This window comes from Dendrobates tinctorius, unplaced genomic scaffold (genome assembly GCF_039654945.1).
Source record: "Dendrobates tinctorius isolate UK_male_01 unplaced genomic scaffold, ASM3965494v1 ptg000205l, whole genome shotgun sequence".
In the NCBI taxonomy this organism is placed as follows: domain Eukaryota; kingdom Metazoa; phylum Chordata; class Amphibia; order Anura; family Dendrobatidae; genus Dendrobates; species Dendrobates tinctorius.
In genome coordinates, this window is record NW_027361872.1 from 122174 (window position 1) to 145171 (window position 22998).

The following is a 22998-nucleotide window of genomic DNA, read 5'->3' on the forward strand; positions in this document are numbered from 1 at the left end:
TGCATGGCACATGCAGTAAGCAGATGTAAGGCACAGGAGAGGCGGCAGGCTGCGCACTCTGCAGCCACATGCAGTAAGCAGATGTAAGGCACAGGAGAGGCGGCAGGCTGCGCACTGTGCAGCCACATGCAGTAAGCAGATCTAAGGCACGGGAGAGGCAGCAGGCTGCGCACTGTGCAGCCGCATGCATCGCACATGCAGTAAGCAGATCTAAGGCACAGGAGAGGCGGCAGGCTGCGCAGTCTGCAGCCACATGCAGTAAGCAGATCTAAGGCACGGGAGAGGCAGCAGGCTGCGCACTGTGCAGCCGCATGCATCGCACATGCAGTAAGCAGATCTAAGGCACAGGAGAGGCGGCAGGCTGCGCACTCTGCAGCCACATGCAGTAAGCAGATCTAAGGCACAGGAGAGGCAGCAGGCTGCGCACTGTGCAGCCGCATGCATGGCACATGCAGTAAGCAGATCTAAGGCACAGGAGAGGCGGCAGGCTGTGCACTCTGCAGCCACATGCAGTAAGCAGATCTAAGGCACAGGAGAGGCAGCAGGCTGCGCACTGTGCAGCCGCATGCATGGCACATGCAGTAAGCAGATCTAAGGCACAGGAGAGGCGACAGGCTGCGCACTCTACAGCCACATGCAGTAAGCAGATCTAAGGCACAGGAGAGGCAGCAGGCTGCGCACTGTGCAGCCGCATGCATGGCACATGCAGTAAGCAGATCTAAGGCACAGGAGAGGCGGCAGGCTGCGCACTTTGCAGCCGCATGCATGGCACATGTGTGGTCACCCTGAGGCTCAGTCGCCACAGAGGTACTGCACCTTCTCCTAAGGTGCAGTGCCCCACCAACTAGGTAAGTTGGGAACTCCTTTCCGCACTCCAACACCTGCATCCCACACACAGGATAGTTCAGTAGGTCCGCCTAGCAGCTTCAGGCTGGGGGTAGCAGAGCACCCTTCGTGGAACCCTGCTTCGTAACACGAGATGTGCTGGGAGGTGGATGGAGTTAGTATAAAAGAGGGGGAAAGTAGAGAATCGGAGGTCAGTCTGACAGGAGGTCAGGCGAGAGGAGTTCAGTTCTGAAGTTAGTTTTGAGTTCAGTTTGAGTTCAGTTTAGAAAGAGTGCTGCAGCTGCCTCAGTGATCTGAGCCAGCTGGCATGGGAAAGAGAAGAGAAGGAGAAGGACGTAGACCTGCAACCTCAGCTTCTATAAGAGAGAGAAGGAACAGCGCGGAACGAAGGAGTAGGAGAACAGAGAGGAGTTGTGGGTTGAGAGAGTACCCTGCCTATAGGTTCTCAGCGCAAGGCCGGGGCCCGGTCCCCGAGGTTGTATGGACACTTATGGTTCTGCAGCAGACACCGGTGGAGTAGCTGGCTGTAAATGCACTACTCCTACCAAAGACTTGGGACACAACAGCAACTGGATAGAGAGCCAGGACTTCTGAGAAGGGAGTCCCCAATAGAGGCTACAGCTGTCTGTCATACAAGTAAGGTTCTAGGAACATCTGACAGGAGGAATTCCAGAGAACTTCGGTACTGGAGTTCTTCACACTAAAAGGCGCAATAGAGGAGTCGTTCAGGAAAGGCACATGTTGGCGGAGTGTTGGAGAGGAGAACCCTGACTTGCCCGGGAGGTTGATAGAGTCTCTACCCCGGAGGACACGGCACGGAGGCAGGGACCAGTGGGTACCACGAACTGGGAGTAAAGCTTTGAAACTGCAAGCCCTGGTGTCCTCCATTCATTCGCCATTAACACCTTCAGCACCGCTACATCTGGGTACTAGCATCAATACCATTCTGCGCCTCTCCTCGTCCATTGCACCTACACTGCCCTGGGACTACAGCTCCACCTGTGGGGAGCTATACCATCTTTGCTGCACCACACCATCAGTCGCAGCGGATCTGCATGCAGCGTTGGCTTAACACCATACTTGCCAAACACCACGGGTGGCATCACGAACTATTCAAATAAACTATTCTACCATTAACTACATCACCGCCATTGATATTGGGCGCCCAGGGCCACGGACCGGGTCACTGCTGCTGTGACACCTTCCCCCTGACACCGGCCCGGTACCCCGCTGCCCTGGGTGTGAGGGCGACCCACATGCAGTAAACAGATCTAAGGCACAGGAGAGGCGACAGGCTGTGCACTGTGCAGCCACATGCAGAAAGCAGATCTAAGGCACAGGAGAAGCGGCAGGCAGTGCACTGTGCAGCCACATGCAGTAAGCAGATCTAAGGCACAGGAGAGGCGGCAGGCTGCGCACTGTGCAGCCGCATGCAGTAAACAGATCTAAGGCACAGGAGAGGCGGCAGGCTGCGCACAGTGCAGCCGCATGCATGGCAAATGCAGTAAACAGATCTAAGAAACAGGAGAGGTCACAGGCTGTGCACTGTGCAGCCGCATGCATGGCACATGAGCAAGCAGATCTAAGGCACAGGAGAGGCGGCAGGCTGCGCACTGTGCAGCCGCATGCAGTAAACAGATCTAAGGCACAGGAGAGGCGGCAGGCTGCGCACTGTGCAGCCGCATGCAGTAAACAGATCTAAGGCACAGGAGAGGCGGCAGGCTGCGCACTGTGCAGCCGCATGCAGTAAACAGATCTAAGGCACAGGAGAGGCGGTAGGCTGCGCACTGTGCAGCCGCATGCATGGCACATACAGTAAACAGATCTAAGACACAAGAGAGGCGACAGGCTGTGCACTGTGCAGTCACATGCAGTAAGCAGATCTAAGGCATAGGAGAGGCAACAGGCTGTGCACTGTGCAGCCACATGCAGTAAGCAGATCTAAGGCACAGGAGAGGCGGCAGGCTGCGCACTGTGCAGCCGCATGCATGGCACATGCAGTAAACAGATCTAAGACACAGGAGAAGCAACAGGCTGTGCACTGTGCAGTCACATGTATGGCACATGAGTAAGCAGATCTAAGGCACAGGAGAGGCGACAGGCTGTGCACTGTACAGCCACATGCATGGCACATGCAGTAAACAGATCTAAGGCACAGGAGAAGCGACAGGCTGTGCACTGTGCAGCCACATGCAGTAAGCAGATCTAAGGCACAGGAGAGGCGGCAGGCTGCGCACTGTGCAGCTGCATGCATGGCACATGCAGTAAACAGATCTAAGACACAGGAGAAGCGACAGGCTGTGCACTGTGCAGCCGCATGCATGGCACATGCAGTAAACAGATCTAAGACACAGGAGAAGCGACAGGCTGTGCACTGTGCAGCCGCATGCATGGCACATGAGTAAGCAGATCTAAGGCACAGGAGAGGCGACAGGCTGTGCACTGTGCAGCCGCATGCATGGCACATGAGTAAGCAGATCTAAGGCACAGGAGAGGCGACAGGCTGTGCACTGTGCAGCCACATGCAGTAAGCAGATCTAAGGCACAGGAGAGGCGACAGGCTGTGCACTGTGCAGCCGCACGCATGGCACATGAGTAAGCAGATCTAAGGCACAGGAGAGGCGACAGGCTGCGCACTGTGCAGCCGCATGCATGGCACATGCAGCAAACAGATCTAAGACACAGGAGAAGCGACAGGCTGTGCACTGTGCAGCCGCATGCATGGCACATGAGTAAGCAGATCTAAGGCACAGGAGAGGCGACAGGCTGTGCACTGTGCAGCCGCATGTATGGCACATGAGTAAGCAGTTCTAAGGCACAGGAGAGGCGACAGGCAGTGTATAAACTCAACCATTACAGGGAGGAGAAAAACAATGTGATGGTGGCATTTTAGTTGTGTATTTTATTCTCCATTGCCTTCTTTCAGCCTTTATTTTCTATGACTTTTCAATAATCCAGAAAATTTGATAAGAAAACCAAGTCTTATGAATGCAGTATTAAAAAATGGGACAGATTTATATATGTTTCCCATATCAGTCAATCACAGTCCAGATTCAATTTTTCCTGAGCTGTCTAAAAAATTTAAAGATAAGCTCTGATTGATTGCTTTGGGCAACAAAGACAATTTTTCTCTCTATGGGGGCATTGTATTTGATAGTCACCTATAGGTGGCACTAAAGAGAGTTTTTCTACTTGTAAGAGAGATATTTTGCATATTTAAAGGGAAACACGTGTTCCTATTTTTATATAACCTACCTTAACCAAACGTATCACTATGCTAGTGACATACATTCATGTTTTACACTCACTCAACGAAACCAGTTGAGAAACTATTTCCCTCCAGGGCTAAATCTCATTTAAAAAAAAAAAAGTTCTTTGTCTTCACCAATATTATTGTCCGTCCTTAATATCCTCTGATAACCTCTGAAATTGCAGTAATCTGCCCCATCAATTGGACGCAGACAGTACAGACTTGGGAAATGGCTTTTTCGGATCGCTGTCTAATACCCAAATGTTTAGTTGTCTTTGAATTGAACCATACTTTGGTCTTATCTGACAGCAAGTCTCTGGGAAGCATCAGAGATAAATAGCTACCGGCTATCTCCGATCTAAATAGCCAGCTTATAATTTGAAGCCATTATGTTTACCAAACAAACCCAATTAATCTTCTGCAAAGCCACGACTTGGAAAAGTCTGGGACAGATGATGAACCACAAGGAACATATCAGGATAATACTTTGAGAAAACATAAGAAAAGCGACAGAGTCACGTCGGATCCTGGATGACTATTGTCTCTGCTTATTTCGTGTGTTCGGGGCAAATTAGTAAAAAAGACAACAATAGTAAAAAAAAAATATATATATATATATTTTAATCCAAAAAATAAGTAACCAATGTGCATCCATCAAAGTATACAGTATATCAAGAGGATTAGCTGACCATAGAATGCGTGTGGAGCAACTTTCACCTTATGGAACGAAGGACCGGGCACATTGATTTTCATCACCCGATCCTTTCTACCCAGCCGATCCGAGGGTCCGTTAGGAAATTTGTGAGAGTATACAGAAACGTCAGGGGAGACAGCTTTTAACCTCACAAATTTTTGTAGAAAATAAAACGAATACACCCACAGCACCAACACAGTCCAAAGTGTAGTACAAAAAGCCCAAATCACACAAACCAATTTTAAAAAAACTCCACAAGAGTCGATGAGCACCAGTTAATATAAAGGAAGCAAACCAGGGCAGCAAACAACAGAGGTCAACCATGCGAATAATCCTCTGTCATTGGGTTCCAAGAAAAATACAGTATACTTGCGCTATGACTCAAGGATGTATAAGTACAACACTGGTTGAGCTTCACCCAGGAATTCAGACTTCAGCCTGAGAGAGTGAGAAATAAGTATTTGATCCCTTTGGCAAACAAGACTTAAGACTTGGTGGCAAAACCCTTGCTGATCATCTCTAAATCATTAAGATTTTTAGGCTGTCGCTTGGCAACTCGAAGCTTCAACTCCCTCCATAGGATTTCTAAGGGAAAAGTCACATGACCCAAAACGTCACAAAGGTCCTTCCAGGTCCTATAAGCGTCCACCGTGGGTACCCGCACGTCCAGTGTTTGGCAGAGTGAGCGTCTGTCACCGGCCGGGACATCGCTCCTGGACTTGCTTCAAATTGGACAACTAACAGACTACTTTAAGCTAAGTACCTAATCTTACTACCATCGAATGGATTTATGCTATTAACCTTTGAACAACGAACATCACAGGTGCCGGGTTTTATCTATGAAGTCTCACCTCCAATAACTCTGCACCTAACCACGGTACCTTTCATTAGGATTACTGTATGCATACTCCCCTTATTTATTTTATGCATAACCTACTATAGGCACATGTTTTAAGGAATAACCACCACTCTTAATTGTGCATTTATTTAAAGGGGTATTCACTTATTTTAGAGCGCATTCTTTTCATATATAATATATGTAGTCGTTATTAATAATTCCCCTCTTCTTTCACTCTAGTTTTGTCAACTAGACCTCATACCTGATTTTGCCCACCCATACCACGCTTATGAAAGCCACCTACTCCCTAACAGGTATTTAATATCAACCAGTGTTGTACTTATACATACTTGAGTCATAGCGCAAGTACACTGTATTTTTCTTTAAATTCACATTTATTCCTATGTGGTTTGGGATTCTACTTGCAGCTGATTCAAAGTATATACAATAGCGCCGTTATACTATACTTTTGTGTTATTGGGTTCCATTTATACAAAAATTTGGGATAAATGCAAAAACGCCTGTAGGTAACTTCTAACAAGTCCCCCAGGCTGTCCAGTCCAAGAAGATCTAAGGGAAACGTCACGGACTTCTGGACACGAAAAACAAAAAAAGAGAAGATGGCAAAATCGTAACAGGAACATAATGAGATTATTCCTCCGCTGCTCCAGGCAGGACCTAAAAGACCTTCGCTCGGAGTAGGCAAGGAGCTGGCACAGAAAGAGGTCTTGGCCTGTGCTACGTGTACTAGGAAAGGTACAGCAGATAATTGGTAATTGTGTTAGTGTTTAGTTTGCAGGTGGCTACAGAACGGACTGTTTCTTCTTTATCAGGTGGGTAGAGAGAACAGATGGTCAATTACTGTGGGAAGTGTTCAAATCAAGCCATTAAAGGTATTTCTCAGGACTTTGGCACAGGAAAGGGATCGATATATAAAATAAAGAAAGAAGTGTTATTTAGCAGTCGAAGCCTCTGCCGCATCAGTGCTGCCTCTCCGGTGGAGCAGGAGTAATGCCGCTCCATCCATTAGTTACCTGCCCTTCAGCCAATCACCGGCCTCAATGATCAGGTGGCTGAGTGCAATGGGTTGCAATCACTTCCGGTTCTAGTGAAGACCACCAGAGCGGTGATGCTAGGATGGTAATGGAATTTGAGTAGGAAGCAAAACCTTTTTCCTTTATTGTAAGAGCGCCACCTAGATTCGTACAACCACGAAATTAAAAAAACATTGCTCGGTTTGAATAAAGGTTTTTCTTACTGAGAGTTGAAAGTGAATACACCTAAAACAAAATGTGTTATACCTACCAGAAGATAATAGTTTTTGTGTGCGGAGGTAACTGATGGTCAGACGCATGATGGAGGCCTTGTCCAAATGTGAGCTTATGTTCTGAGGCAAAGGAAGCTGATGAGCCAACTCATAAAACACTTCAGTCTCCTTACTTCTCCGACACCGGGCTGCATCTCGAGACTTTTCCTTCCTTCTCTCTGAACTGCTCCTGAAAAAAAAAAAAAAAACAAGTTTACACTAAGACTAGGACCATTGCTTCCAACACAACCACAGCTTTGTTTTACCTTAATGTGATAATGTGCAGAAAGAAAACAAATGTGGCCCGTGAAACTTCTAAAGTCTCTCAATCTTTTCAACATCTTAATTATAAAGCTTCTGTTATACTCCAGAGCTGTATTCATAATTCTACTCGGTGCCATTGGAAACAATAGAACTGATATCAAACAGATCTGTCTCCAACAGTTCCTACGTTAGATGACTAGTGTAAAGACGACAGAGCATGTTCTTTGCCAACACCGAGGGTTGGAGGATTACAGCTCTGAAGCCTGCAAAATTGTGAATGCAGCCATGGATTGTAACGCAGATTCAGTACTACGGTAGTTAAGTATATTGCTTAAACTATTAGGATACAATTTTGTAGTCCATTTACCCTAAACAATTTGCAGCGTTAGACAATAGCCGAATGGCATGCCTGATTGCCGGTTGGCGATTGTTTAATAGCCTATTTACACAGGCAGACCACACTTCAGATGTGGAATGAATGATCGGTTCGGTACACATGGGCCACTATTGTTTTTGACAGCATGAGTCCTTGTTACACAGGACAATGTGCTGCCGAGAACCAAATGTGCAGTCGAGACCCAAAAGATCATTTCAAGCAACAAACAAGTGTTTTGCTCCTTCGTTTGGTAATTGGCAGCCTGTGTACACTGTGGGATTATCATGAAATGAGTGTCCCTAGGACGGCTCGCTCATGACAATCCTGCAGTTTAGTTGAATTTTAAGTATGGGATGAATTATGGTCAGGCAGTCTGGTAGTGCCCAAGGGCCAGCAGCTAACAGGTTCTTCAACAAGCAAAAAGTCCTAGCAGTGACATACAAACTAATGTCATTTAGTAGACAACCAGGGCACTTTGATTTTTGTGATTGAGTAAAACAAAAATTATTGAAAAGTCAGCATTGGTTTTTCATATTCAACGAGAAGACCTCATTTTTGGTCCATCTCGTACCTTGGTCAAGGTCTTAGTCTCCCTTTGGCTGTTCGTATAGTAGCTGCCATCTCATTGTATATAGATACCAATGCTGATCTCACATTTAATTTTTTTACTTAATCATAAAAACCTGGAGTACCATGGATGCCTTCTATATGGTTACTGGATACTAATCCCTGAGAACACCAGAACGTTGCCCTGGATGCCGAATTCATAGCAGTCAAATTAACGTTGACTGCACATGTCAACTTCAGCGCAGACCGGCCGACCAGCTCATGTGTCCAATGGCAGATGAAGGGTAAATGAAGGATTGGACTGTTGGATATCAAGAAGATTCTGTCAGCGACTTACTTTCCTGTCCTTATTAAGAACATACGCACACTCCGGCATCAGGAGGGAAAGCTCTCATCCGATCAAGCTCTCTATAAAATGCATCTCCAGCTGAAGGCACAGGGCAATCCCATTATTCCCTACAGTCCAATAGGCCTAATACTGTTCCAATACACAAATCGCTGCTTATTTGTAACCACAAGTTTCTATAAGATCCATAATCTTCCAGACTTCCCACATTTTTTTGTTCATTTAGCCAAAATATTCTTTGAGCCAACATAACAACTACATTCTTAGGAGACACAAGACAATTCTCACAATGCCATCAGATGACACTCTAGTCTGAATGCTCGTCCATACGAATCCATTGTGTAACAGGCAGTTCGGTAATCTTGCCACAATTGCATGCTTTTAAGAAATTATTATTATTATTATTCATTATTATAGGGCCATTTATTCCATCCCACTTTACATGTGAAAAAGGGGCAAACATACACAAGTACAATAAACATGTGCAAGACAAGGCAGACAAGCACAGGAGGAGAGGGGACCCTGCCCGCGAGGGCTCACAGTCTACAGGGATGGGTGAGGATACAGTAGGAGAGGGTAGAGCTGGTCGTGCGGCGGTTCACTCTGCCCGGTGTCAATTCTCCCCCCCATGTATGTCTTCCCCTCAAGTGTGACGATTCTACTAATATTCCCGATACACTCTTTAGACAATACTGAGCTTGTCCTGATTAATTTCTTAATATATCTTCATAGCTTCGTAACTTTTCACATGAAGCTCTAAATCCCTTCCTGAAAGATATACAACCTAACATTCTGGCTACCACTAGAGGGAGCTCACGAGCTGACCGCATACTGCTTTTCTCCATTGAACTCAATAACAACACAGTACTCAGTAGTACAGTACTCAGAAGTGATCTTTCTTACAAAAATGAAATAGAAAATGATCAAAAATTAGAATGAACCCCAAAATTTACCAACGGAAAATACAGCTAGTCCCACAAGAAAAAACAAGCCCTCACACAGCTCCGTAGAGAAAAATATATAAAAGCTATAACTCTAAGAAAAAAAAAGAACACAATAAATGCGCTCCAGCATTTCTACAGCAGGAATTGTAAAACAGAAAAAGAAAAGCATTTCAATTTGGTATCACCATAAAAGATATTATAGAATTTGAGGATTTTTCTCTGTTTCTCCTTAGAAAATTTTATGAAAGTTAATCGATAAGTTATACGTATTTCAAAATGGTGGCACTGAAAAAAATGTTCATACGTATACATCAAAGGAAAAATAGAAAAAAAAAATTATGACTTTTGGAATAAGTAGATAAAAAAAATAGAAAAAAAAGTTGTGAAAAATTGCATCCTGTATGAATTAAATATATCGCAATGTAGGGGATTTGGAGCTCTTTATCAGGAAAAAAAACAAACACTGAACTCTGACCCCTAGAATAGCGTCCACATCAAGTCAATTCACACACAATACTTAGTAACATCGACAAGCCACATAACCACATCCACAATATCCAAATGACAGTTCCCCTATACTGACCTCCTTGGTGCCCCCATAACATGGTATCAGAAAACAAAAAAAAATAAAATAAAATACATTAATAATAAATGACTGATTGAGCCTGCTGGTCCAATACAGACCCCCCAACTGTGCGGGAGACTTTCTAGTGACCAGCCTATATGTTCTTTTATAATCCCCCGCTGTGGAAATATAAAGGCTGGGCACAGGGATAGGATCCATAGGGTGACTTTTTATAAAGACTCGTTTCTATAATTATTAGCACCCCACTTGGCAGCTTCATTAAAACACACAGCATGAAAAGACAACTAAACCCTACAGAAATAATGAAGACTCAGCACGTTACTAAATCCAACCTCCTCACTCATGAGCCCATTTACTGTCACCTGCCTCTTCTCTCTTAAAGGGATTGTACAACGTTTGGAAGTTATCCCCTATCCACAGAATGGAGGTGGGGGTCTGAATGCTCAGATCCCCACTGATCATGAGGACCAGGGCTTTGAAGACCCTACATGCGAATGGAGCGGTGGATGATCATACGAACCTCCGCTCTATTTATTTTCTGAGGGACTGTCGGTTATAGCCAAGCACAGCGTTTGGCTAGTCTTTGGCACTCTCATTATATATAAATTGCGCAGAGGTGTGCATGATAGATCACTTTTCCTTTCATTTGGAGGTCTTCAGAGCCCAATTTCTTGGGATCAGTGGGGGTCCCATTAAATATGTCTTTGGGGGTTGGAAGGAACCCATCACAACCACAGGGAGAATATACAAACGCTTATTGATGTTGTCCTTGGTGGAATTCGAATTTGAATTCAAGCACTGCAAGAATACAGTGTTAACCATTGAGCCACCGTTCTGCCCAGTGGTGATCTAAAGGAGTTGTCTGGCCTTAGGGTACAAGTCTACAGTCAAAGCGACTGCAGAATTGTGAATCCTCACATCAGGTGTACTGTGAACTATGAGGATTCTCCGATGCCGGAAGCGGCAGGTGCATGACCGCAAACATTAGATTTGCATATTCCCAGCCACATTCCAACTAGACTATGTCCAGCCTCACCCAATGCAAATGAATTGAGTGAGGCCGCACATTTCTAGTCGGAATGTGACAGTACGTTTGCAAATCGCATACTTGCAGTCACATGGCCGCCCACTTCTGGCGCAGGCACCGGAGAATCCTCAGAGTGCGCAGTGCAAGCAATGTGGTGATTCACAAGTATCCTGAGGTCGGACAACCCCTTTAAATACTGATAGCTTATCTTTAGGATATTGGATAAGTGGAGGTCACACTTCTGACATCAACACCTATCAGTTGATTGAATGGTTGAAGTTTTGTGTTTAGAGTCTGACATATAAAACAGAGGCGGAATAGCACAAGTAGAAAAGGGGGGGCTGAAAATAAGGTCCTCCGGTGATCCCAAATTACATCACGCCAAGACTTCAGCTGCTTCTACTTGACCTGGTGCTTTCTCCCCTTTCCTTTCCATTCTTGTAGGAAAGGAGGGCAGCCACAGTAAACCTAAAGCCAATTCTTCTATCCTTTGGAGAGAGAGGAAGCCCCATAAAGGCTCACAAAGGATGGGAATGCTCCGTGACAGGTCCACCCTTATGGTATATACAGTCTATACATCACACAGATCAATAGATGCCAACTGGGTGTGCTTCACTATTGCACAACTTAATAAAAAAGTCTATTACGTCTTTACTGCACTTTTTTTTTCATTATATTGGAGCCCAATATAAACCATGTTTACTTTATTCAAGAAGAGGAAGCAAATGTTTCTTGAGGGAGGCACAACAGGAAAAGCCTGCGACTCATTGATCTGCACAGTGTGTTCTTAAGAAGGCATCAGAGGGCCACGGGCTGAAGTACAATATTATATTACCAAGGGAGCAATATATTGTAGCCAAAAATAATATGCAGTGTCATGAGAACATGCCCTGGTGATGCTGCTGGCCAGCTACGGCCCGTGAGCAAATGTCTTCATATCGGCACATTGTCTTCCTGTATCTTGAAGACTTATTTTCGACTCTTCTGCTAAAGGGTAACCCAACGTCGTAAAACCTCGTAAGATAAAGTTTCATAGACTGTAACCATTTACTATAATTTTGTCAAATCAAATATTTTTTTAAAAAAATTCTTTCTAAATACTGTTCACACCTATTGGGAAATGGAGGGTGGGTAGGGACAGATCTACCGGGCAGATAGATTCCAGCTATTGACCAAAAATAAGATCTCCTCCAATGTGGATGGAGAAAGAGAAGTGGAGAATGTTATTAGATAAGGAAGACCCATGAAGACACAGAGGGGTGTGGGGAGATAGAGGGAGTCAGGAGGCATCAGGGATAGACCGGGAGATGTAGAGAGGAAGAATAAGATGGATGGAAAATTCTAAACAACTGGGAAGATTAATCAATACTGTCTTAAAGAAGACGCTTCACTAGTGAGGAGCGAGCGTGCGGGATAAGGTGTTATCCGCCATGCTCGGGTGCTAGACGAGGGTCTTCGGAGTGCTCAAGAAATATGTTCGAGTCCCCGCAGCTGAATGTCTCGCGGCCGTGACAACACATGTAGGGATTGCCCGTTCGTTAGGCAATTCCTGCATGTGTTGCGGCTGTTAGACATGCAGCCGCAGGGACACAAACATATTTTTCGAGCGCGCTGAAGACACTCTACTTTTGACCATTCCTGACGTGTCTGTTTTGATAACGACTTGTATTCTCTATGACAGGGATCCCCAATCTGTAGCTCGGAAGCCACATGTGGCTCGTGATCTCTTGAATTGTGGCTTGCGGCTGTCTGCCAACTTGATGCATTAGCTCCAGGTTTAGCAAAGAGCTATGAAGAGCACATCTCAAAATGGTGAATTCTGAGAGTAGTCCGGCACAGAAGATTAGATCTGGATGCACATATACTGGTCTTAGGGGGTTTAGAGATAATTTAAGGATGGCGTGCTGGAGACAAGATGATACCATCGGTCAGAGGAGGTGCTTAAAACTGGATAGGACAGTGTGGTGGGAGGGCTTGATGGGAGAATACTGAAGGGGCGGATTGTGGGAACCCTTGGATCTTGGTATACTGCTTTTGTGGAAAAGCTTTCGTTGTCATTATACCCATAATAGGGGCTTTGGTTGCCACTAATGCGAGGGAGTGTGGGAGCCAGATGTGGCACGCGACCCTCTCTCAAAGCTGAACATGGCTCGTGACCCTCTCTCAGAGCTGGATGTAGCTTGCGACCATCTCTCAGAAATTCATAAATAAATTGATAACTGGATGTTACAATTTGTCAAGGGGGCATGTCCACACACAGTCAGCAGCACTGATTGGATAATGTCACAGTGTGTAGGGACACCCCCCCTCCACCAACTGTTAGCACCCAGTTGTCAATTAATTCATAAATTTCTAGGAATAATAGAGGAACAGCACACTGCAAAAAAATAGAAATATGCACCAGAATTGTTGAATTATGAGAAATACAAATGTTTACTAAAACAGACATGTCAGGATAGGTCGCCTTTTAAATCGGGCCTCTAAAAAAAAAAACAAAAAAAAACACACAGTCTGTTACCACATTGGATGATAGATTTTGTGCATCTTTCTAGATTAAAAGGGTTGTCCAGTACTATAGTAATGATGGTCCATCCTTAAAGGGGTTGTCCGGTCAAAAACGATAAGTCTGCAGTCACTCTGTGAGACTGGAGACTTATGAATCCCCCCATGTACGCACTGTGCGCTGCGAGGATTCGTTGGTATCAGACCCTGGACTGGAGGGTATGTATGAGTTATATATACCCCCTGGCGCCGCCTTGACTCTCCACTCCGATCAACTGTTCCAAGAGCCGGTGGTGGCCGAATTTGCTAAGATGTGGAGCAGCATAACGGCCATATTGGAGTACTACACTGCTATACATAGTACCTGACCTTGGCTGTCACTGGGAACAGCTGATGATGCAACCTCACCGATCTCGTATGATGACCTATGCTAAAGATAGGCCATCAATATTAAAATACCAGACAATTAAACGCTTTTCCTTTCATCACCTCTTGGCTGACTTATTTGAGACCAATATTGAATGCTACATATTTTTGATGCATTTTAAAACACCCCCCTCCCCAAAAAGAGCAAATAAGAAATTATGCAAATGAGAAGAAATGGCAAGAAATATGAACGGAAAAGAAGAAAATGTGAGAATGATAGAAAGAGGAGAGACGACAAGAACAATGGACACAATGGAAGAACGGAGCAACATGAGAAAACAGTGTAAGTGTAAACGGCACAGGAGGGCACAGGAGAAGAAGCCAGAGAGTAAGTCATTGAAAGGCGGAGATAGGAGGCTTCATATATAAGTTAATAAACGAGGTTAGCAAAGACAAGAGAAAGTCTTGCGGTGAGAACAAGAGCGGCGTACCAAACACATGAGTAGCACTATATGTGGCCTTCATACTGTACATTGTTTGACATCCGGCTTATAATTGGCCTCCTATGACTGACACTGCCTTGGTTGGCTGATTTTCACATTCCTCGCAGCATTTTGAACACTTTCCTGCACATTCCAGCTCGTGTTATGAATATAGCAGAAATGTTCTTTTTCACAACCCGACCATTATTTTGGAGACAGTACAAGCTATTTGTACATTCCAAGTGCTGTTTGGACAACGTGCATGTATCTGTGTGCTCGGATATTATGCAATCTGCACGTCCAGGAAAATGTTAACAAATCTGTGATAAAGCAAACAAATTCACCACATACACACGGCCAACCTTGACCACAGTTTTGTTTCTTTTTGACCTAAATAAGTTTATAGTTCTACAATGATTAATTTCCCAATATATCTTTGTAGAGGTCAGACCTTTGCAGAGTCCTTTGCGTAAAAATAGATTTGAAGGATACCATTTTGGACCACTAGAGGGAGCAAACCGCATACAGGTGATACATTGAAGCGAATAAAATAACAGTATGCATTAAGCTCTGGGGCTCCCTCTAGTGCTGGACAGTGATGGTAAGCATTACATTTAGAGAGCACCTGTCATCAGATTAAAAGTGGGCAGTTTTTGCTTGTATTTTGTTCCCACTGCTCCCCTGAGTGATCTGGTTTAACTTTTTTTTTTTTTTTTTTTAATCGCCCCATACGGGTCCACGCCCCCCCGAGGAATCCTGCAAGTTGAGCCACACCCCCTTTGTAAAGCCTATAAAAATTAGCAGTAAATAGAAAGATTATATTTCGAAACGTACAGCGGTTTTAAAAGAAAAAATATGTATATATTCAGGGGAGCGGTGGGAATAAAGTAAAACCGTAAACTTCGGACATCAATCTATGCAGGGAATGTGAAGCTCTGGATTGGAAAAATGAGGTTTAAAGGGAAAAATACCGGACAATGCTTTGCCATTGAGTTCACGTTAGAATCTCATAGAAACACTAAAGTTTGGGCAATTCCGCACCTCATGTGCCTCCTCTTATGGAGACTTATTTCTCCTGCTCAGTACATGTGAGCCCAATCATAAGACCGAACTAAATCATGTAAATGCTGCAGATAAATCTCTAAGGAATGTTTGTATCCGACTAAAAAGTGCTACTCAGATCACTCCTGTATTCCACAAGGAAAGTTATAAACCGGCTTTCAGAGCTCGCCACACTTTCTGAAATTTACTCCCAGCTGCTGATTCAGACCAATAGATTTAAATATGCACATTTATTTAAAGGGATGTGTCACACCGAACACGCGGGGCGATCTGTGCACAGGAACACGAGAAGCTAGACAGATTGTCACATAGGAAAACCATTCCGTATCACTTGCTTTGTATACATTTCAATCCCTTCTTATTCTGGGTTTAAGAATCCAGTGGGCGGTTCTAATAGGTGATTGACAGTCATCTCTATAAGCGGTATCATATGCGAGTCAGAGTAGTACCATCCACTGGAATGAGCAGAAACAGAGACCTAACGATTGCGGTCGCAACCATGACTGGGCCCTTGCGGGGGGAGGGCCAACCAATGCCAGCATAAACTTCAACTGGACGTGCATCTTTGGACACACATTCAGCTGAAGTGTATTGTGTTGCAGAAACCCGCCGAGTCTGTGCGCTGCAATACATGATGCTGGCCAATCAGAGGCCCGCAACTGATGTCGGCGTGCACGTGACTGCAGGCGCATGGCAGTGACGTCATATACCTGGAGTCAGCTGCCGGCTCCAGAAGAGGATGCTGCATGGTGGGGGAGTGGAGGGAAAGTGAGTAGAATCATTTATCTTTCCCTATGCGTTAAAGAACAGCGGCAGGATGGGGGACATATACCAGAATGGGGGATATACTATATATTCTAGTATGGGACCCAGGATAAGGGAGATATATACCAGGATGGGAAAGGTATATACCAGGATGGGGCCCAGGATAAGGGACATATTTCCCTGGATGGGATGTATATTATATACAGGGGTTGGACAAAATAATGGAAACAAAAAGTTGGTTTAATATGGTGTAGGTCCACCTTTTGTGGCGATTACAGCCTCAATTCTCCGAGGTATGGATTCATACAAGGTGTGAATTGTTTCCAAAGAAATTGTAGCCCATTCTTCAGTTAAAACACCCTCCAGTTCTTTGAGCGACGATGGTGGCAGAAATCGACGTCTAACTTGAATCTCTAAAATCGGCCATAAATGCTCAATAATGTTGAGGTCTGGGCATTGTGGAGGCCAGATGAGATGCTCAACTTCATTACAATGTTCCTCATGCCATGCTTTAACAATGCTAGCTGTATGAATTGGTGCATTATCATCCTGAAAGATGGCGTTCCCCTCCGGGAACAGTGCTTGAACCATAGGATGCACTTGGTCGCCCAAAATGCCTAAATAATCGCGGCTGTTAATTCTTCCATGAAGGGATATCATTGGCCCGGCGGATCTCCACGAAATAGCACCCCAGATCATCACAGAACCTCCGCCATGCTTTACGGTTGGGAGAAGGCAGTCTGGATGGAATGCTTCTTTCGGCTGTCTCCGAACGTACACTTGGCCGGAGGTCGAAAATAGGGTAAACGATGATTCGTCTGAGAATATCACGTTTCCACTGCTCGAGGGACCAATTCTGGAGGTTTCTACGCCACTCTAAACGCTTGGAAACATTTGTCATTGAGAGCAGCGGTTTTCGAATTGCAGCTCTTCTGTGGAATCCAGATTTGTGCAGCTCCCGACGAACAGTTTTCGTGGAAACTGGGTTCTGTAGGTGTTCATTGAGCTCAGTGATTTTCGGAGCCGTGGTCTTGCGATCCTCTCTCACAGTTCGCTTTCGAGTCCAACGGTCTCTCTCAGTCAACTTCAACTTTCGGCCGGACCTGGGCTTTCCTGCAGACATTTTTCCTTCTCTTTCAAACGCAGTCATTACTTTGGAGACAGTACCTCTTCACACGCCAAGCATTCGGGAACTTTCTGTTACACTAGCGCCTGCCATACGAGCACCAACAATTTGGCCTCTTTGAAAATCCGAGAGGTCTGCCATTGGTATCAGGTTTTCATCAATGTTCTTACAATTCTGCAAAACAAACAGTTAATTTACAAACACATATTACATAACACAAATAATCAACTACAAAACATTACCATATGTCACGGTTTGCATGTTTAGAACATATTCGAAGATTATGATGCCAAAACGTTAGGTGTTTCCATTATTTTGTCCAACCCCTGTATAATAATTAATATATATATATATATATACATACACACACACACACACACACACACACACACCCCCCAAGATTGGGTCCAAGATGAGGGAACATACAAACCAGGATAGGACCCAAGATAAGGGACATATATACACCAGGATGAGGTCAGGAAGAGGAACAAATATACCAGTATGGAGGACACATATACAAGGATGGGCCCAAGATGGGGGACATATATACCAGGAAGGTGGGGGACATTGCTATATAATGGGGGAAAGGGTGCAACTTGTATGTCCTTAAAGGATTTAAAATGCTGCAAGATCCCATTTGGGCAGGTCCAAATCTTGGTCCGGGACTCATCGGACTCTCGTTACACCACTGCGCCACTGAGCAGAAGTACCACAAACTTTGCCACAGTCTGACAATGTCTTTCTCAGCTGTCAGGCCTCATTCAGAGTGTACCCATTACAGTATTTGGGGCTGCTCACATGCAGGTAGTTTATGTGGACCGTCAGTCCGCAAAAAAAAAAATTAAGTCGTGTGTTTGTTTTTGATTCGAGCCAAATAAATGGGTCCATGGGGAAAAAAAAAACATACCGATCAGATGTCATCCGTGTACCATCCCAGCGCTGTCTGTATTTTTACTGATTGATGGGTAGAAAATGCTTGAAAACTTTCCTTTTATTTGCATATGAGAAAAATGGATCCCACGCCGATGAGAAAAATGGATCCCACGCCGATGAGAAAAATGAACCCTGAGACTAAAAAAGGATTAAATGGGATCCTGCACACTGACGAAAACAGATTTATTTTTTTGAAAATGCAAAATAAACCTGAATGAGGTGTAATTCATAGTAATAGACAGAAGAAGGGCTAAGAGGGCATTTTCCAGAGCAGGCCACTTCTTCCTACAGACGCCATGCATTTATCCCTGCATATACACACACATTGCCAGCACCGGCTGACTTATTTACAACCTGTGGGAGGTTATATTTCACCATCTCTATGAAATATCATCTGAAAATAAAAATGACTAATAGCAAAAAAAAGCTGAGACCACAAATCAGAACTCACGTGAAGTTATTCCACGATCCCATCACATCTGCACATCTTCAAAAAGCCCTATGACCCCGGGGTATGACATAACCCCCACTCCCATCGCTGAGTTAAGCATTTATCAGCCATACTGCACAAGTTTAGAAACTGAATTATGCAACAGATTGTAAAAGTTGGTACGTTGCGTATCTGTCTACTTTACGCTTGAATAAACAAGGATCAATAAAACCAGTTATTCTGCAACTACAAGAGTTTGTGGACGCTTCAAATGGTTCACTTTCCTCCTTATGGATGGCCGCCTGCAATTTTACTGTCTCCGGTGCAAATGTAAAAAAAAATAAGCACCGTATTCACCTGCAGTTTGTATTTGGCTCGTGATGTATCAGACACAGGTATTAGAAAAATAATACTTAAAGGGATTGTCCAGAATTTGGAAAACATTGCTACATGTGGCCCCTTAAAGGGGTTTCCAAAAATAAAACCACATCTGAGCTCTTAAAGGGGCATATTTCTGACCGAGGCACTTAAAGGAGTTAAACAAGATTCGAAAAACATTACTGCTTTGTTTCAGCACTGAAATGAGTAGAGCTGTGCTGCCTTACCATGGTAAGGGGAGGCACTGTTTCTGAAAGAAAGCAGCTGTCATGATTCCATCCCTCAGTGTGTCTGGAATGCAGTTACTGACAGCTCAGTTGTCCTATCTAGCACAGGGGGCGTGCTGAGCTGTCAGTGTTTTGACTGACAGCTTAGTCATCCAATCTGAAATGGAGAGGTTCTGAACTGCCTTCAGGTGTTCCTTGTCCCAGCTACTTAACTGGACTGTCCGTCCCAGACTTCTGCCCAACGTAGATTCAGCTCCGGCTGGTTTGTCTCTGTGCTTTGTCTCTCTGACCTTCACTTGTGTAGTTTGTCTCTTTGTGCTTTGCTTATGAATCTTTTTGCTGCTTGACCATGGACCTCGTTTTAACCATCCCATTTTGCCTAGCCTCTTTGCTCTGATCTGCTATCCTCCTGGTATTCTGACCTCGGACTGTGACCCAACTGTGCCTTTGTCTCTTCCCTCTGTTTATGACGTACCTTCCTGGCTCTTGACCTCGGACTCCTTGACTACCCTGACTCATGGCTTGTCCATGAGAAGTGACTCGGTGTCACAGCAGCCATGTCTTTTCAATCCTGGACAGTCCCTTTATAACGGATGCGGAAAGGTGCACCCAGCCAAACATTTCCCTTATGCGCATGCTGGGTGCTCCAGAGTGGTGATTCTCTACTTTCCCACATGAAGAGAGGTCCTAAAAGCTTCTAATGTGGAACACATACACAACCCCCAAATTGGGTAGTTAATATGGGAGACTCTTTGGGGCCAAAAGGAAATAACGCATGGTATAGGGTATGAGGGTATATATCTATTACTATAATAAGTAGCACCAAGCACAAATCTACAGATACTACAGATGAGCAGTGTGACTCGGCACAAGCAGCTTCTTCCAGGTTTCTGGAAACTCTCCCAAGCTCTTATCAAGCTCTCCGTGAAAAATGCAACTGCATTCCAGCCACAGTTTACTAAAGATGTCATTCTGCAGCCAGAGAACCCTCCCTCCCTATAAAGCAGCGCTACTGTATTCCCAGAGCTGTGACTATCTCACGCCGGTCAATGATTAACCACATAGTGCGCAACTGGAATTGCAACACAGCAGCCGGACTGAAAACAAGGGTTACAGGAAAGAGAGGAAATAAGACTAAGAATATAAGAGAGCAGAATCCCGCCCCATCTCCTATGTACCAGATTAAACCCGGGGCAAGAGCTTCAGAACCCAAAGATGTGCCAGGTGGGATCGAGCATGCTCATGTGAAGAGCACCAGGAACGCCAACTTGGATGATTTTATGGACGATTTAGTGAAGCCGATATTAGGTAATGGCTCTTTCCTAATTATGAGCCTATGTAAACATGCCAGCGATCACTTGAAGAATGAGCAAAACTCTTGTCCGTTGGGAGATCGGATCATTTATGTCAGTATAAAACTCATCGATTGTATTAATGAACATCCTGTTTCCGTGTAAACAGGTCAGGAAACAATCACTTATCAACTTCTCTATAGTCAATCGTCCACTCATTAATGTGCCAAGATTGGCCGGTTTTAATGAGCAATTATTTTTACGATTGGGGAGAAATACAGTACTCATTCCTCCACCAATCCTAAATTGATAGTAATGGATAAAGCAATATAAAGGGTTCAGTAGAAACCAGAATAGGTGACAACTTTACATCCTCATTGGTGGGAGTCCAAGAGTTGAGACCCCTAGAGATCGTAAAGTGCCTTGTATGAATGGAGCGATAGTCGTGCACGCTCACCTTCACTCCATTGATTGTCTAAGGCAGGGGTGGGGAGCCTCAGGCCCGATGACCTTTTAACCGGCCCCTGAGCAGATTCCCGGACACCATATCACTTGGGCCGGCAGCTGTGTTTTGACAGCTGCCGGTCCTTTAATTTCTTCTTGCGCTGTGAACAAGTAGACGCAGCGTTCACTGCTGAACATTGATGGAAGATTACGTCCTGACACCAATGCCAGTGTCAGGCCATACCTCGTGGGTGGGGTTAGAATGCGATATGTACGGCCCCCAAAGAATGGTATAAATATCTACACGGCTCTTGACCGAAAAATAGAATTAGACTTACCGGTAATTCGGTTTCTAGAAACCTTCCACGACAGCATAGGAGGTTGTCTCCACGCCCTAATGGGGGACAGGAAGCATGAGATGTTAAAAGGTCCCTCCCACCTCCCTCTCACCAGTGACTTATAACTGATCACCATAGCACCGGTTACCTTAAGATTCTCAGAATTTTGTCCAAGAATACAAGGAGGGAAATAGTGGTGTCGTGGAAGGTTTGTAGAAACCGAATTACCAGTAAGTCTAATTCTATTTTCTCTAGCAACCTTCCACGACAGCATAGGAGGCATAACAACCTATACTGCACTAGGGGGGGGGGTACAACAGCCTGAAGAATATTTCGGCCAAAGACTAAATCCCTGTTGGACACAAGGTCCAACCTGTAGTGTTTAGTCAGTATGTAAGGAGGACCAGGTTGCTGCCTTACAAATCTGCTCTGAAGATGCACCTGCCCTCTCAGCCCATGAAGTAGAGGTAGATCGCGTTGAATGCGCTTTGATCCCCATAGGGGGAGTGATGTTCTGCGCTAGGTATAGTCCAGAGATGGCTTTCTTAATCCAATTGGCAATGGTGTTCTTTGCCACCTTCTTTCCTTTGTTTGGACCAGACGTATGGACGAATAGGTTGTGGTCGACACTATAGGGTTTGGTACACTCCAGGTAGTGGAGAATTATGCGCTTTACATCCAGCGTATGAAACACCTCTTCTTTAGGGTTCGCTGGGTTTTGACAGAATGAGGGAAGAATTATATTATGTGATCTATGGAAGTCAGACACAACCTTTGGTAGGAACGATGGATCAAGGGAGAGAATTATGGAATCATCTCTAATGGTTAGGTAGGGTTCCCTGATTGAGAGAGCTTGGAGCTCTCCTATTCGCCTTGCCGAGATTATTGCTATAAAGGAAGGCCACCTTACAGGAGAGGAGCTGAGAAGTACAGGATGCCAAGGGCTGAAAGGGTGATTGAGTGAGTCCCGTAAGTACTGTACCACATTCAAGTCCCATGGTGGAATGGCGACTAGCTTCTTTGGATGTAGTCTAGTGGCTGATGTCATGAATCTTCTTATCCACCTGTGGTTGGCCAAGTCACAGTCAAACAGAGCTTAATGCCGATACCTGTACTTTCAGTGTGCTAGGCTTTAGACCTAGTTCAAGACCCCTCTAAGAAATCCAGGATACGGGAAATGTTAGGGTTTCCTGGATCAGGCAACTCTGCCAGACACCATGAGGAAAACTTCTTACATACTTTGTTATATATGGCAATGGTGACCGGTTTCCTAGACTTCTGAAGGGTTTTAATTACTGCTTCTGATAGTCCCTTGGCCCTCAAGATCTGGGTTTCAGTAACTAGGCCGCTAACTTAATTCCCCGGAGGTTTGGGTGATGTAGAGGGCCCTGCAAGAGAAGGTCGTCTTCCAGGGGTAGGAGGAATGGCCCGTCTACCTGTAGCTCTGTAATTAGAGAGAACCAGCTCCTCTTTGGCCATAGCGGAGTTACTAGGATGGTTGGGGTTCGATCCTCCCGGATTCTCCTCAGGGTTGCGGCAAGGATCGGAACTGGCGGGAAAGCATATGCCAGACGAAATCTCCATTTGTGGGCAAAGGCAGTAGTTTCTT

At 44.9% G+C, this 22998-nt stretch overlaps 1 protein-coding gene and 1 long non-coding RNA gene across 3 annotated transcripts in view; one reads left to right on the top strand and one right to left on the bottom strand.

The window, feature by feature from the left end:
* The window catches only part of EPAS1 (endothelial PAS domain protein 1), a 135024-nt gene that overhangs the window by 60818 nt on the left and 51208 nt on the right, over positions 1–22998 (bottom strand). For both annotated transcript variants that reach the window (XM_073553988.1, XM_073553987.1), the window contains one exon: positions 6934–7124. In XM_073553988.1, coding sequence (XP_073410089.1) covers positions 6934–7124 — 191 coding nt within the window. The remainder of the gene's footprint in view (positions 1–6933; positions 7125–22998) is intronic.
* Positions 1–22998, top strand: part of LOC141057890 (uncharacterized) — a 65114-nt gene that overhangs the window by 8867 nt on the left and 33249 nt on the right. The window lies entirely within an intron of this gene.